This window comes from Callospermophilus lateralis, chromosome 10 (assembly GCF_048772815.1).
Source record: "Callospermophilus lateralis isolate mCalLat2 chromosome 10, mCalLat2.hap1, whole genome shotgun sequence".
Classification (NCBI taxonomy): domain Eukaryota; kingdom Metazoa; phylum Chordata; class Mammalia; order Rodentia; family Sciuridae; genus Callospermophilus; species Callospermophilus lateralis.
Window position 1 is genome coordinate 3,105,899 of NC_135314.1, and position 17,001 is coordinate 3,122,899.

At 53.1% G+C, this 17,001-nt stretch overlaps 1 protein-coding gene across 2 annotated transcripts in view; it reads right to left on the reverse strand.

Moving 5' to 3' along the window:
* Slc37a1 (solute carrier family 37 member 1) overlaps positions 1 to 17,001 on the reverse strand; it is a 64,520-nt gene that overhangs the window by 31,174 nt on the left and 16,345 nt on the right. Inside the window, exons 2-5 of one of the 2 annotated variants that reach the window (XM_076867450.2) lie at positions 14,204 to 14,282; positions 8,416 to 8,497; positions 2,685 to 2,814; positions 1,974 to 2,052 (exon numbers count right to left, since the gene is read on the reverse strand). In XM_076867450.2, coding sequence (XP_076723565.2) covers positions 1,974 to 2,052; positions 2,685 to 2,814; positions 8,416 to 8,497; positions 14,204 to 14,259 — 347 coding nt within the window. In that variant the 5' untranslated portion in view covers positions 14,260 to 14,282. Of the gene's footprint in view, positions 1 to 1,973; positions 2,053 to 2,684; positions 2,815 to 8,415; positions 8,498 to 14,203; positions 14,430 to 17,001 lie in introns of both variants that reach the window. The other variant, XM_076867449.2, reaches the window with a different exon arrangement.

Below are 17,001 nucleotides of genomic sequence, written 5' to 3' on the forward strand. Positions count from 1 at the left end.
TAGCCTGCCCAGAAGGGCCCCAAGAGCAGGTGCCGTCAGCTGGGGCTTAGATGCAGCCTGTCGTCTTGCTCCCCAACGTGGGGTCCGTATTTGATGTCCACTTGAAAGGTTTTAAAGAGCAGGTCTGATGGAGTGGACACCACTCCACATTATTACAAACTCACTCAGGGGTTCAGGCCCACTCTGCAGCTGCTGGACCTTCCAGGAGTGACCTGGGCCCATGGACATGCTGCATATGGGTATACCAAACCAAGAAACACCCACTGCCGAGACCTTGGGTAGTGGCTCCACAGCCAGCTGAGCTGGCCACAGTGCCAGGCGGTCACACTAACTGGCCTGGCAGGGAGGCAGCGCACGCCCTGACTCAGATGTGAGACTGCAGCGCGGATCTCACGCTAGAGAGAGCTTCCTTTCAATGGCCTCATTGAGGAATTGGATGAAAAGTCATCTTTGCCATAAATAAGCAACAATAAAACCACCTTCCCCTTGTGCCAGGGCTTCTGAAGACAGCACCTTGGATTTGTGGGGCAAGAGGCACTGGGGTGAGGAGTCTCCTGTGTCTTACAGGACGTATAACCGCATCCCTGGTCTCTGTCCACAAATGCCAGAAGCACCCTCTTCCCTTCCTGTGACAACCACAAATGTCACCAGACATTACTAAATGTCCCCTAGGGGACAAAATCACCCCTGGCTGAAAGTCGGATTTAAACACTGCTTTCTAGTAACCAAGAAAAGCACTCCGGCCTTGGGTCTTTAGTACTACAGATGGTTTGAATCCAGCATAACTGCAGTCTTCATAACATGAACACATCTGACCTCTGAGGGTGTCTGGCCAGCTCAGGCCCCGAGCAGGCCCAAGGCCACACCACCCTGCCCTCTGGCTGGCCCCTGTCCTGCCACACTGCATGCTGCGCTTCTGAATCCTTACTGTTGGCTGTTCATTGAAAGCACGCTACAGTGCTGAGCATGGGACATCGCAGACAGGGGCTGCAAAGGTGCTCACCAGGGCACTGGCCACCACAGGGCTGAGCCAGGAGGGGCCGGGGTCTTGATCCCAGGCTCTAGCGGGGGCACAGGGAAGGAGCTAAACGTTTACAGGCTTCCCTGAGGTTCTCAGAGCTGTGAAGATCTGCAGTGGACAACAGCCTCTTAGCTCCAAAACCTTAGTGCCTGCTATGTGCCCCACCAGCCCCCGCTGGACTAATGGAATAGCTTAGGTCAGCCAGCCACAGCCCTGCACCTGTGGAGCACCTAGTCCTTACCTAGGGCCAGGCCCTTACGGCCCTGCACTGTTCTCAGCCCCAGGGGGTCCACCCGCTTCATCCCCACCAATTATAATGCAAGAACTATGATCTCCCCCAGTTTTAAAGGAGAAACTAAGGCCCCTAAAGGTGCAGTCACTTGCCCAAGGCCACACTGTGGCAGGTGGTGAAGCAGGGGCTCATCTCCAAGCCCTGTCCCCACTCCAGCTGCAGCTGAATGTGGTGCTGCCCCTGGGCTCTGATTCTGTTTGGGGCCAAACTGGGCACCTGGGGGAGGTGTCCACACAAGCTGCCTCAGTTGTCCCAACCATAGAGTCACTTGGTCTGTGCACAGAGGGCAGCCACTGAAACCTCTGTGAGGATGCACTCTGCCAAGCATCCCACGGGGCCTCCAGTGTCCCTTGCTCTGTGACCACAGCCCAGGACGGGCAGGATTCACAGTACGTTCTGACCACTAGGTCCAGGAAAGCTGAGGGCAGCCTGTGTCCAGTTGATGGAAATCCTGGGACACTGCTCTGAGGTCCCACCTTGTGGACACAGTGCTGGACACTTGCTTTTGACTCATCCTTGCCTTAGGGAGATACCAGGAGGGAAGCCACTGTGTGCAGGGCCCTGTCCCTCCCACTCCTGTGTACTTCCACGTACTGGGAACGTTTCCATACCACATGGACCCGAAGCCCGGGGATGCGTCCAGAACTCAAGCAGACCTACCTCAGGTACATCCCAATAGCATAGGCGCACAGGAAGGAGTAGTCCAGGGCCCCGAGCAGCTGCTGATAGTTGTTCTTATCTACATAGATTGGAAAATCAACAGGAAATGCTCAGCATAGCTTAGTTTAGTTCTGGAGCAGTGCTACAAAATACAGAACAACTGTTCTCAAAATCCAAATCCGGGGGTGCTCAGGAAGTAGGAGGGCTGGTTCTGAACACAGAAAGCTTGGTAGCCCAAATTTTGTTCAATCTTTTTGCAAAGAAAAATCAAGTGTCATATTTTCAAGTTATCCCTAAATATGCACCTTTTGGTTCAGACACGATCCCCACTGTTCCTGGGGGGCAGGTGCCGGGTCACCTGGTATTTGAATGTCCCTGGCTTGACCTCAGCCTCCCACACCAGGTCCTATGCTTTCTCTCTTCTTCCCACCCAAGGATTTATGCCCTGCAGACCCTCACTTCCAAGTGGGACAAATGCAAAATATAAAAGATCTTTAGATTTCCTGAGCACTGGAGAACCGTATCAGGGTGGCAAGTGCTGTCACCACAGACGTGGTGGCCACACTGTGATGACTGCTGTTTGCCAGGACAGGGCTGGCATGGAGACACACTCACACCTGAGAACAGCATTCAAATCAGCAAGGCCAGAGAGCTGCGACAGGACAGGCCCAGGGGTACCCGGATAAACGGGTGGGCTGACGCTCAACTCACCAAACGGGGCCCAGCCGCAGTCAGTCTCGTTGTCCGGGAGCTGGCGGGGGGGCCTGTGGCCGGCGCTGCTGCTCTGGCCACTGAAGCTGGGCTCAGCCTCGCCCCCAGCACAGTGCTTATGCAGCTCACCCTAGGGAGGAGGCAGCACAGAGCAGGGCTAGTGTCCTCAGAGGCTCGGCCTGGGCCTCCCTCGTCCTAGGGCAACTGCCTCCTCAGGCAGAAATGAGGCCCACTGGGGAGGGGTCTGCAAGGGCCTCGGGAGCCGCTGTAGTGAGGCTCACCAGCAGTCCCACTCCTACACACAGGTGTAACTGGCGAGCATTCACACAGCCACCAAGAGGCGGGTGTCCTAGGGGTCGAGGCTGAGGATGGCCTGCCAGTCCCTTCACTGCCCACAAGGGAAGCAGCAGGTCCGTTCTGTCGGATGCAGACAACTGTACAACCACAAGAAAGAACACGTCCCAGGCCGTGCCACAGTGAGGCCGAGTCTCATAAACATGATATTAAGAAGCTCCCTCTGAATGATTCCATCTCTATGAAGAAAAGGCAGATGAGTGCTCAGGGCTGGCTGTGAGACATGTGGTTCCCAGAGGAGGGTCAAGGGGACAGGGACAGGGGGCCTTCAGGGAGCTGAACGGGGCCGGATCCCTGACCTGGGTGCTGCACACCAAGGTTTGTCAGCCAGACACCAACACCTGCGTAGTTTACTATGGACAAATCATACCCCAGTTTTAAAATCATGCCTGGGTTAGGAGGCCACCAGTCCACCATGGGGTCATCAAGACTAGCAAGCAACCCTGGGGCAAAGGAGGGCGAGGTAGGGAGCTTGCCAAATGACTGACAGGGAGAGCAGGTCACTCACTGTCCTGCTTCAGCGTCCCCCACTGCAGTCAGGCCGCTGCTCACTTGCACACAGTCACTGGGATGGTGATGGTGAGCACCACGGCTTAGCACAGCACTCGGGCTGCAGACACGGGGACAGGCAAGTTGTGGTCAGGAGGCAGAGAGGGGACGTGGGCAGGGGCTTCCCTAGAACAACCGTCACAGCTGGGGCCACCTGGTTGTGGGGAAACTAAGGAACAAGCAACTTGCTCTGTCACAGGTGGCCCCTCCTGGGTGCCTCCGCACTCTCTCCTGTCCTGTGGCTTCTTTAATAAGAGCTCAGATGAACCAGTCCACCAGGTGTGAGCAAGGGCAGGGAGGAGGGGTCCTTGTGGTCAGGGAAGTGTCCCTCAGGGGGACCTCAGTAAGCTGGAGCCTGAGAGGCAGAGCTGACATGGCATGGAAAGTTGGCTACACGGTGGGGCACCGCAGAGGGCAAGGGGCCACTCTGGTCACCAGTAGGTGGCAGCCAGAAGTCCTGTCCACTTCCTTCAGGAGGGAGCAGTCCCCTCTGAAAGGCAGCCCTTGCCCAGCCATGGCCAGCCAGGCTGGACACAGGGTCCACAGCCTGCTTACGTGGGTACCAGTGACTGAGCCCTGGCAGGGTCCATGCACACAGCTGCTCTGGGTAACATGCTCCGCCATCACCACTGGGCTGCCCGTCACTTACACACTGCCCTAACACCATCCCAGAGCTCTGCTTCACACATGCAATGTCATTACCCCCAAACAGCTTCCTTGGCCGCACCGGCCTCCCCGTCCGGCTGATCCATGCTATCACCTGCCTGCCTGCTCTGGCCCTGGCTGCTTTTCCCTGGGCCACCTGCTGCACCCAGGGATCAGGATCAGGAGAGACCTGAGGGTTCCTGTACCTTCCTTTCCCTGTCCCTCCCCTGGTTTCATACTGCTCTCTGCTCCAGAAGTCAGGTGTCCCTGCCATCCTTCCCAGCCTCTTCTTACAGCATCTGAGAAGCCCACCTGGCCACAGCCTGCAGGCTCTCCTGTCCAACTCCCTGACAAAAGGACAGAAGGGTACACTGCCAGGACAAGGGGGAACTGTCTGCAGGGCTAACCTGAGGTGTCTGAGGCAGCCTTAGGCAGAAGCAAGAAAATGGAATTCTGCAGACCACCGCTTGGTGTACCATTTTCACATACTCCTTCATCATGTAACGTTCTGGGGAGGACCACCCCCAGAAAATACAACAGAGTAGAAGTGATCATTTATTCACACGCAAGCAGAAAAGGCTTCCTGGCGCTGTCACCTGAGGAGCATGGCCTGAGCATGGTCAGGGGCACAGGCTACGTCTGCAGACAGGCGCTGCTGTGGACCGCTGTGCCTGTCCTGCCCTGGGCGACCGCAGCTGCTCTCCCAGCTCTGGAGCTGGCATGACAGTGTCTGAGTCCCAGGACTGCTGTAAAGACAGGTCGTAGACAGACAGCACCTCTCTGTGTCACTGGCCCTTGACAGGGCCCAGGATCAGGCAGCTGTACCGGGGCTTTCAGTAGGTGTTCCCAGAATACTGTCCAAACACCCTGACGACTGGAGTTCTTCCACACACCACTACCGACAGGGGAAGTCCCCAGTGTGCCCGCTGAGCTCAGAAAGCCATCCGTGTGACCTGAACCTGCATCTGTGAATTCTATCAAACTTGAATGTGGTTCACGCATCTCTTGGAGTGTGGATTCCGGGCCTGTGAACTGCCTGTTCATGCCCTTCGTCCACTGTTCCTTTGGGTTTCCTAATTCATACTCCTAAGACAAGCAGTCTTGTTCTTGGATTTTTGTTTTGTATTTATTACATTTAAATATGTCATCACCCATTTATTATTATGATTAGTTATAATTATTATCAAGATAGGAAGTGAAACTTTTTGTCCTGTAGATGAATACCCAGTTGTGCCAACACCAACACTAAGTAAGCTACGCTGAGCAGGCGTGGGGCTCAGAGGGAGTGTGTGCAGATCCAGCACGGGGGCCTGGCTTCCATCCCCACACCAAAAACAGGTACATAAACACCTACACTTTTCTCATCACCTTCAAATACGCCATATTCTCTATTTTGTAGACCATTTTGTCTATTTTCATGCAATATCTTAATAACTCAGCTGATATTTAAAAACATGTTAAGCTTTTTCACATTTTCATTTCAGAAAACATGTTATCTTTTCCACACTTTCTTTAGTGGTGACTTCCTAGACATCCTTTAAACTTTAAGATTTCATTCAATTAAAAAAAAAAAATCCCTGCTGAAATGTCCCTTGGACTGCCTTCTGTTCAAACGTCAACCCAGGGAGACCCAGGGAGCTCAGGGTGCTAGAGAGTGAGCTTATGCCCAAAGTCAGGGTGTGGCTTCTGACTTTTCAGACCTCCCGCTGTCTGTCCGACTCTGAATATTTTAAAGTTTTCTTCTCCCAGCTCTTGTGCAGGTGGAGAGGCTTGGGCACACTCTAAGCAATGTCCCCATTTCTGCCTTTGTCCAGGGACCAGCAGCTTAGCTGTCTGAGAAGCTCCCTGCCAGGCCTTGGGGAAAAGGGTCCCCCAAAGGTCTCTGCTGGCAGGAGGGTGCAGACCTCACCTCCCTAGCAGCCTGGGTGGACACCTGCCTCAAGTCACAAGGCAGGATGCGGGTGGAGCAGCAGGAAAAGGGACAAGGGTTGTGTGTGACACCACCATGGTCCGAGCCCTGCTCATGTCATCATTTTTATATATACAGTTTTTAATCAGAGATGAATAAACTTAATCAGCAGTGATTACAGTCAAGTCTAAACCTGGCCTGAGAGGCCATGTTATTCTGTGAGTTATAAACCATGAATCACTTTATCATTTACAAGCCCTGCTGAACAATTTCAAGTAAGCAGGTAAGTTTTGTTCATAACAACTCTAGGAAATGCAAGCTATAGATAATTATTCAAACCGTTCCTTGGGTCAACAGAATCCTTACTGCTTGCAGCTTCTCTGCTGTTATTTATAACATGAGCTAAAGCCTGTGAAACTTCACAAGGAGCGGAAAGTCCGAGTTACCATGTGGGGAGTGTATTTTTATCTATCTTAAAAGGCAAAGAAGCCCATAAGATTCAGCATACGGCCAATCCATACCCAGGCAGCCCCGTGGTGCCAAATCAGAAATTCTGGGTGTTAAAGAAAACCTGGCTGAGACACTGACCATACTCAGGCGATTAAATGTCCTGAAGACCCCGAGGCAGAGTGATTGAAGAGGGACCTGGAGTCAGGGCAGCCACCAGTGTTGCCTGAGTGAGCCCCAGCCCTGCAGGAGGCCTGGCTTCCTGGGGAGGATCCTCACAGGATTGCTGTGAGGACCATGAACAAAGCACCTGAGCGCCCTGTCACAGCAGGGGGGCCCTCCGCTGTGCTGTAGTTATTGCTCCTTATGAAATACCGACCTGAGAGCCTAACACAAGACCCCTCCTCAGTAAGCCCTAGGAGCCTAGGAGGGGATACTCCTGCACACCAGAGCCAGGGTGCGGCCTTGACAGGAGCTGTCAGAGTGGACATAAACCATGCTCACATCCCTTCCTGGCCAGATGGGGATGCTGGTGGTCATCGGATGGAGTCCAAGGGCCACTTCCTGACCTTGGGGCCCTCCACTGGCCAGCCCTGCCTTACATGCCCGTGAGGTGGGTGGCCTCATGGTGATGCTGCATCCCTCCATCTGGTACTGGAGGCAGTCGCTCCCCCACGATCCACCCAGACCTTCCCAGGTCAATCTCGAAGCCCTACAAGGGCCCCCCTGACGGTGCCTTCCAGCTCCGCATGCTCACTCCCTCTGCAGTGGTCTCTTCCATTTTTGTAATCTGCTATTTTCTTGAGCTGTCCATGAATTTCTCTAACCAAAAGGACAAGAAGTAGCAGCATTCAACCTTCCAGGGACTGTTGCTGCTGAGGTGAGAATTTACTAAGGCCGTCGCCTCTTTTCTAATCTTTAGCTCTCCTGAAAACCATGTGCTTATAGGTCTGCGAATATCCCCAGTCAGTGACTAGACGGGTGCAGAAACTCCTGGCTCCCAAGGGTCTGGGGGAGTTGGAGAAGGTTTTGAGTCACTGAGTGCCTGACTTCTAGGTAAAGGCCCTGGGGAGGGATGCAGACCTGCCACAGAAGTAGAGGCCTGGGTGCTGCCTCCCACTGCCCAGAGGACTTGCAGGGCAGCTGTCTGCCTGGCCCTGTGGGAGGGGAGGAAGCTGGCTGCAAGGTCGCAGGGTCACAATCCTGAACCTGGTGCTAGCAGCCACGGGAAGGTAAGCAAGGGGCCTTTGAGCTGCACATGGGCTGTTGCCACGGCAGTTTCCTGGCTCCTTCTACAGCAAGAGTCAAAGGCCATCCAAGCCTGCAGACGGTCCGTGGGCAGGAGGAGGGACCGGTTATTATGGAGGAATGTCTGCTTTGGTCTTCCTCAGATTACTGGGATACCTGTTCAACAGCTTCCCGCCCGCCCGCCCCTCACACAGGGTCGGAGAGTCACAGAGAGCCACCTCGGTGGGAGACTCAGGGCTGAAGCAATTTGGGAAACCACGTAGAACTGGATGTACTTGGAAAGGAAATTTGCATAAAATAAAGTAAATATTTAAATAATCTAGAAAATTCTGGAACTGCTAACTTATACAAGCATAATAACTCTAAAATTATAAAGCCTAGAAACATTTTAAAGGTCTAAATTTCTGAAAAGGGAATGTCGGGGCAAAAAACCAAAAACGCAGCAAAAAACCTATTTCTGACCATCTCTTTTCTCCCTGCCCACTGTGTGCCTCACCTCCCTCAAACTTCTAGAGTAGCTGGTTCCCCATGGAGAGTTTAGGCAGGATATAAAATGGAGTGATCTGGGTCGTTTCTTACCTTCACTATGCTGATGGGCTTTCGGGATAAGTGGAAACTGGCATACAGCAGAAATGTCAGGACGAAAATGAAGGCCCTGTACCTGGAACAGAGCACAGGTGGAGGAGGCGGCGTGAGACGGCTGGGGGAGCCCGTCCTGCACGCCTCCTGCCTGGGATCAGCCGTTGGCCCTGCTCACGCATCACCACAACAGCACGACCTAAAACAAATCCGCACGGCCACTTGTCTGAACTGAAACCATTTAAATGTCATAAGAGGAGAAACCGGCTTTTCCCACCCTTACCCCCACCCCCGACACCACTGCATCGAGCGGTTCTCAGTGGACACCAAGGGAGGCTTCTGCACTGCACTCCAACTCCTGCTGACCCTGCCTGCCTGCAGGGGTCCTTGGGTCCCTTGGGTCCCACAGGCCAAGGGCTCCGAGGCAGAAGATGGCCCCAGCTTCAGAGGTCAACAAGTCCCAGGTTGTGACCAACTGGTCATAAGTCCGCGTTACCACCACCTTCCCTCAGGTTCAGCTATCACAGCAACACTTTGCGAGCCTCTGCCCGTTTGTCATGAAGCTATTACAAGGGATGCCGCTGGAAGAGACGCAGCGGAGGGGCAGGAGAGGGTGAGGTTCCATGCCCACACCGCCCTGCAGCCCCGTGTCCAGCCACCTGGAGGCTTTGTTGGTCATGGCCGATTACATCAGTGCTGCTGGCGATCAAGTGACCTCAGCCTCTCTCCTCCCGCAGGGGTTGTGATCCAAGTTTCAACCCTCTAATCACATTGTTGTCCCCTTGGCAACCTGTCCCCCTCCTGAGAAGATCAGGAGCCCTCAGCCACCAGTCACCTCACTAGCAGACAAGAAGACATGGTTTCAGGATTCTGGAGCTGTATGCCACGGATCAGGGGCAGAGGCCAAATACCTATTTATTATTAGATCAAAATACCACATTTGTCAATTAAAAAAAAACTGTAACTAAAGAGAAATTTGGGACTCAGATGAAGTACAGAGTATTTGCAGAGCAGACACGAAGGCGGGTTACAACAAATAATTAGTTTACAACAAATAGTTAGCTAGAAGGTCTTCGTGTCGCCTGCCGTCCCAGGCACTTCAGATCATTTTAAGGCTGTTTAGTTTCTGCACTCCAGAGGCACAAGGGCAAGGCCGACAGGACACTTGACTGGCCTTCGGGAGGGAGAGGCAGCAACGCCAGCCAGCTCTGAGGGCGGCCCATGACAGAAAGACACTGGCCCGCAGCCACGGCCAGGAGCAAGGGGCAAGGGCAGGATGGGCAGCGTGGGGGACAGAAGGAGGAAAGGAAGTGCAGTAAGAGGCGGAGGTTGAGTCCAGTCCACAGACTGAACCCACCCAGGAAACGACTTGCTAGGGAGGGAATGGCAGGAGGAACAGCATTTGACAGGAGGTGAGGCAAAGGGGCACCGACCAGGAAGCTGCTGCTGTGTGTCAGGCACTGTCCACCTTGAGACCTGTCCTGCCTCTGGCCCAGAGAGGCCAATGGCTTCAAATCATGTGGCAACCATTGGAATCAACAATGACCTCATCCCTGCCCATGTCCCTGCCCACGGGGATGCTGGCATCATTATTCCTGCCACTCACCCGTGTTTGCAATGTGTGACTTGCTCCTCCAGGGAAGCCTTCTGTGAATCACACCAGGAGTAGAATTTGAGGGGTACCTGCCCCTCTGGCTACCAGAAAAATCAGAAGCCAGATAAGGGTTTCCTGATTAAAAAATAATAATGAAGTCCCATGTCAGGTGGGAAAATGGCTGGTGGGACTTGGGACTCTGCCCTGTAGCCTCGGAAACACGGCCTCGGGGAAAGGAGAAAACCAAACTGACTAGCCAGGCACTGGCTTCCTGACTGGAGGGTGCCCCACAGCTCTCCTTCCTCCCGGAAACACACCAACGGCTTCTCAAGGATCTCCCCCACAAGCCCGTCAATGACCAGAGGAGAAGAAAGTAGACTCTAAAAAATGAGTGCGTGGTTCACGCTGAAGCCCAAAGCCCAAGAGCCGTGGCTACAGTGCAGGGATGCACGGCAGAAGCCTGGTCTTTGTCCTCCCGCCTGACCGCCACCCCTGGGGCAGAGCACGGAAGTCTCTGGAGTCTCTGGCGGAAACTGCTCCACACGCACTGCCATGTGTGCCTCAGCTACCACGTGGGAAGGTTCCAGCACTGGAGCTACCAGACCAGAGCTGCTTCAGCCCACAGCTGGCCTGTGAGCCCCTCACCTCCCACTTCTCTAAAGTGAGCAGGGCAAGTGTGGCCTGAGGCGTCCCTGCCCCAGCCCCTTTCAAATCTCTGCAAGAAGCACCAACAGAGTTCTCAGTTCCTCCAACACCTGGCAAGCCAGTGCGGGAGGAGAAAGCACAGCTTCTCCCTGGAGCGCGTGGTGGGAGCGCTGGACCTCAGAGCTGTGCCACCTGACTGTGAACTCACAGGCTACAGACTGACAAGGCCGCTTGACCCAGCAGGCGGGCCGCAGGCTCAGGCCCTCCATCCACTACCCCGTACCCTGGAAATAACACCCTCACCCTCAATGGGGTGATGGCTAGAGAGTGCCCGGCCCCAGCATGCACTGCGTTCTTGGCCTCTAGGGCTGTCCGGGATGAGACCTGGGGCCAGCTCTGTTCCTGCCCTGTTCTCTAATCCTTCTGCAGGTGGCACTTGCAGGTGGTATGCAAGCTGAGGTGCCCCCCAGGAGGGGCCTCCCTGCCCCCTAAACACAGAGCTCTCCACATGGGGAAGCAACCCCACCTCGGAAACCAGGTTCTGGGGTGTAGAAATGATGCACTGGATGATGAATGGCCCCGGGGGTCCAGGAAGAGTCAACTGCAGGGCAGGTGGAATTCCCTAGAGACTGGGAGGAAACCCTGGCTTCACGGCTGGTCAGGCTGCCCCACTTCCTCCATTTCCAGATTTGCCCCTCCTCCCTGTCCTCCGCAGGATTTGGGGAGTGGGAGGAACCAGTGCCAGAGGTTTGGCTTCTCCTTCAAGAAGGTGTGACTGCAGCAGAGGCTCAGGCTCGTTCTTCTGGTGCCATCTGGATATGGCCAGTCTCAGGGGAGCATACAAGAGACTAACCCAGGGCCAAGTGACTGAAGTCCCGTGACCTCCTGAAGCCCTTCTGCATTTTGTATTTTATCTTCAGTTTTTAAAATAATGTATGAAGAATTTGAAATGCTATTTATTTCCTTTTATCCATTCTTTGTGGAACTAAATAGTGTCCTTCAAAAACTCAGGTCATCTCACAATTTGGAATGCCACCTTATTCAGAGCTGGGGTCTCTGGAGATGTACTTAGCTTAGGTGAGGTCATACAGATGAGGGTGGGCTCCTCATCCGATGACTGGTGTCCTCAAAAGAAAGGAGATGGGGAGGGGGCCGTGTGACCACACAGGGGGGCAGTGGCCCACCTGGCTGCATGGCAGGAATGCTGGGAGCTGGAGGGGGCAGGGAGGGCCTCTTGACACCCCGACTTTGCAGTGGCCTCCAGGACTCTAGAGAGGACCTTCTGTGGCTTTAGGTAAAGGCGATCTTTTACTTTGTTTTGGATCATATTTAGACCACGGCAAACATGACGAAGAGTGAATGCACCCCGTGTTCCTCACACCCAGCCCCCTTCTCGGCCATCCTGACGACAGCATTTCAACAGAACCCCAGCGATGTCTGGGTTAACCCCGAGTTTCTAGCAAGCAAGCAAGTCCCAACCATGCCAACCCAGGACAGAGGTGTACCTCCAGGGACCCCAAGAGTGTCCTTGAGACCATATGCCCCATAGAATATATCCATCTACTTCTGTATCCATCTACCTCCAGGAGTCCACCCTGGGCCCAGGTGCCAATCCATATCACCTCATCCACTCTGGCTCCTGACCCCATTTCAGGGCTCCTTCTCTACCAGCAAGAAGGCTGCTCCGCTCTGTGGGAATTCTGCCCCAAACGCCTCATCTGAGTGTGACCCTGAGGAAACACCAGACACGTCCAAAACGAGGAATGGGCCATAAAATAAATGGTCTGAGCCCTTCAAGAGCATCTGGGTGGCAAAAAGAGAAAAGGCCAAGGGATGGTTCCAGAGAAAAGGAGATGAAACCCACAGGACAACTAAACACGGGCGAGCGGAGGGCAGAAGTAGCAAAGGCATTATTGGACATTTGATATTGTGTTTAATGTGGACTGTGAATTAGATAATGCTATTTTATAGCTGCTACAATTCCCAATTTTGCTCTTCATGCTGAGGTTATATAAGAGAATTTCTTTTTCTTTTATTTTCTTTTTCAGTCTTGGGGACAGAACCCAGGGCCTTGCGCCCTTGCACAAGCTAGGCAAGTGCCCGCCTACTGAGCTGCACCCCAGCCCAAGAAAACATGGTGCTCATTGGAAGTAAACATGGAAGTATTTAGAAACAAGGGTCTGATCTCTGCAACTCTTAAGAGGGCTAGAACACACAGTGTGTGTGACACCCTATCTACCTCTGCCTGCACACACAGGGAAGAAGCCAAATGGCAACATCTGGGATCCGCAGGAGTCCTATAGTTCTTTGTAACATTCTTAGAATGTTGTAAGAATGCAACTTAGAATTCAAAGAATGTAAGTTCTGGGGGTTTGAAATTACATCAATGCAAAGTTACAAAACAAAGAAGCTAAACACTAAGTATCTGAAGTTGGTGGCTCGAGTCCCAGTAGATACAAAATAAGTCAGCCAGGGAAGTGACCCCCAGGTATTTTCAAATCACACCTGAGAGAGTCTGCAGCTGCTCCACCCGCCAGCAGGGCCTGGGACACTGCAGAGGGTGCCGGAGAACAGGTCCAGAACAGGCCGCGGTGAGGAGCAACATTTTGAGCAGAAGATAGTTGAGCTCCTGAAATCTCTTATTTGCCTAAAAAGCAGAGTCCCCCAAACCAATGCAGAAGAACTCCACTGTAGCAAGCCCTCCCCAGGGAGCGGCGGGGAAGGTCAATGCTCACCACAGAAGAGCAGCTTCCCCCTGGAAGCAGGCATGCCCACCCACCTGCCCTGGCTCTCTCAGTGACCCACTTATCTTTCCATAAAACCATTTGTTTTCTCATCTGTGCCTCCCCTCCCCCTTCCCTGATGTAAGATGATAATAAGCCCCTGATTTTAAATGCCCCTCTGAGCACACCTTCCTATAACCTCTCCTCCACTGATTCTGTCCCCTCTCTCGTTCATCTGTCCTTGTTAGCCCCCAGCACTCATGGTAAAAAGGTAGGAGACTGATGGTTCTTCCTCTGGACCTGGATCTGCAGGGGAGGCTGGCAGGGGAGGCTGGAGGACAGCAACAGCCAGCTCCGCCCTGCCACCTGCTTCCTGGGAGCCACTGTGAGGAGTGGCCTCAGAGCTGGCAAGGGGGATGCTCTTGGAACACAGAGTGGCACTCGGTCTGCCAGGAGCTGTGTGGATTTGTGTTCTCTGAAAGCTTGGGCCCAGCCAGCCCACCCTTCTGGGCTCAGGGTCGCTGTGCTCAGTCCACCCATAGCCATTCACAGTCTTGCTGGTTGTCAGTGGCTATTTTCTATAGGGACCAAGATTGTTAAAGAGACACTGAAGACTGCCAAGGAGCCCAAATGCCATCTGTTGACACCAGTACCAAAGGCGAAGGATGCCCTCTCAGGGCTCCGGGCCACTGCTTCCATGGCCAGCAGCAACTCAACCGCTAAAGAGGAAACCAGTCACCCATGCTCTAAAATGGAACAAAGTCACCCACCACCGGAGGCCCCCACCCACACAGGCGCCGTGTCACATGAACCCAGCAGGACTCACCACTGATCCCTGGAGAAGGAGCCGATGAAGCGGATGCCGGCAGGGAGTCGAGCCATTTACAGTGTCCCTGACCTCGGAGCTGTGGTCACAGAAGAAGATGCTTCATCAGTAGGCTGTAGATCCCGGCTGCAGACCCTGTCTTCACCCACCCAGCCTGGAAGCAGAGGGGCAGGGTGCCCAGGGGCCTGGGTCTCCTCCCTGCTTCTCTCCAGAGGGGGGTGGCACTCTGAGGAGAGAGCAAGAGGTGTTCAAGTCGGGGTTCTGACAATGGCACCTGGGTGACCATACAGACATAGGGCAGTGCTATCCAGTCCGGATTACAGCTGGACTTTGGGTACAAGAGGAAGTCCCAAGCTGGGCATGCCAGTAATCCCAGCGGTTTGGGAGGCTGAGACAGGAGGATCGTGAGTTCAAAGCCAGCCTTAGCAATTTATTGAGGCCCTAAGCAACTCAGTGAGACCCTGTCTGTAAATAAATACAAAATAGGGCTGGGGATGTGGCTCAGTGGTCGGGTACCTCTGAGTTCAGTTCCTGGTACCAAAAAAAGGAAAAAAAAAAAAAAAGAGGAAGTCCCACGCTGAGGGCTACTGGCTGGAAATAGAGCACCCGAGGAGGCAGTCTGTGCAAAGCCCATGGAAATGAATTTCACACGATGCTCTCATGGTGTACAAAAAGGAACTGTAGCGCTCACTCCATCTGCAATTCTGCTGGAGGTCAACCCTGCACTCTCAGCCAGCACACCATGCAGGCCAACCACGACGTTCACAAGAAACCCAGTGTGTGCCCACTGGTTCCATCATGTGCCCCATTTTCAGAGTACAGCAGGGCACAAGACTTGCTCAGTTCCATCCACTGTGGACAAGGCCACCTTTGAGCCATGGAGACAGAGAAGACTGTGGGCTGGACAAAATGGCAGAGCTAATCAATCACTTAACTGTGGCTTTGTAATTCCAATCAAAATGCTTGAGTGTGGTGGTTGTGAACTCCACCCCATATCTACCTCTGCATTAAGTGAGGCTGGAAAGTTGTCCCCTTCTGAAGGTGGAGCTGAAGGAAAACAATACAGGAAGGGATGGGGGAGGCCTGTGAGTGGATAAGAGGCCCGGCCACCAAGACTGGTCTCCTGTGGCAAAGCCAAGCTCCATCTTCCAAAACAGGATAGTTCCCCACATTCACTCTCTCCTTTCCTCCAGAGCAAGCTTTCAAAAAATGCTCATCCTAGGGCTGGGGCTGGGGCTGGGGCTCAGTGGTAGAGCACTTGCTTAGCATGTGTGAGGCCCTGGGTTCAATCCCCAGCCCCACATAAAAGTAAATAAACAAAATAAAGGTATGGTGTCCATTTACAACTAAAAACATTTTTTAAAAATGCACATTCTAGGCTGGGGATATGACTCAGTGACAGCTCAGTCCCCAGCACAGCAGAAAACCAAAGAATCACACATTCCTCGATTTTTCTTTATCACATTTTACAAAACAATTCAAACTCTTTGCAGACCATTCATCCAGAAGTCCCACTCCCCTGTCTCCCCTCCTGACATTGGTGAGACCCTCTCTGTTCTGCCTAGGAGAGCTGCACCTTTCCCCAGGGCTGCCAAGGACCTTAGCAGGTATGACTCATTCATCACACCAGGAAACCTTCCCGTGGCCACCACTGCCCTGGGGCTGCATGAACCCAGCCAGTCTTTTAACATTCTGCTCTCTTACCTTCTCCACCCCAAAATGGGGTTGATGGCCTGCCGACTCCTACAGCATTATAAAAAACAAAAAGATAATCCCCAGAAGCCTTTGACACAGAGCCTGTGGTATGCAGTCCATGCTCAATTATCACCAGCCAGGGCAATTTGGGCTGAACCCAAGAGAAGATGGGGGTTGCAGGTGAAGGCCCTGCTCCCATTTCCTACCTCAAAATAAGCACTCAAATTCATGCTGAAGCCAGGCAGGGTGTTGCGTACCTGTAATCCCCATTACTCTGGAGTCGGTGCCAGCCTAAGCAACCATCCATGGAAAGACTACATCTCAAAACAAAACAAACACCTCACATTGAATGAATGACTGCAAATCTTTAAAACTGCTTTTGTTCAAATCTTTAGATTGAAATGATATTTTGCTAAAATTTTGCTCAAAATGAGTGTGCCCCTGTTTGAGACTGGGAGAAACTATTTTATAACAATGACTTTATAGTAAAGAATTTGGTTTCAATTGTACAGTGCCTGAAAATGGATGGCCAGAGTCAAACTCTTCCTCCACCAAATGCTTCTATATGCATGTATATGTGAAAATATGCTACTGTCAACTGCATCAATTCAGCAATATACCTCAACTCTGCCTGTAGGGTCTTTAACAACAGAGAACCAGAAGGCACTGAAAAATAGGCAGGAAAATGAAGCTCCTTGATTTCTTGTTATGGGTTCTTCCCCTTGTGAGATGGGTGGAAGCAAAGTGCTACACATTCTCACAGTGAGCTCACTTAGAGGTGTAGACAAGTGGGGATTTGACACCTGGAGGGCCCTGGCCTGTGCAGCACCCACGGAAACCCAGTTTCCCGGATGGGCGGCTCCAGGACCAAGGAGGTCATGAAGGTGACATGCCCTCACAGAGCCCAAGGCCACCCGGAAGAAGAGTCTGGGCATCCACTTCACAGGGAGAAAAAAACGAGGAAAGGAGGCACCACGCCCCCAGGTGGCTCAACATTGTGGGACAAATTCCAGGTCGCCCTGTTTGCCTTAGGTACCTCCTCCCTCCACTGTGCTTCCTCCTGCCCATGCCCTGCAGAGGCCCCCGCCGGGGAGCACATTGCG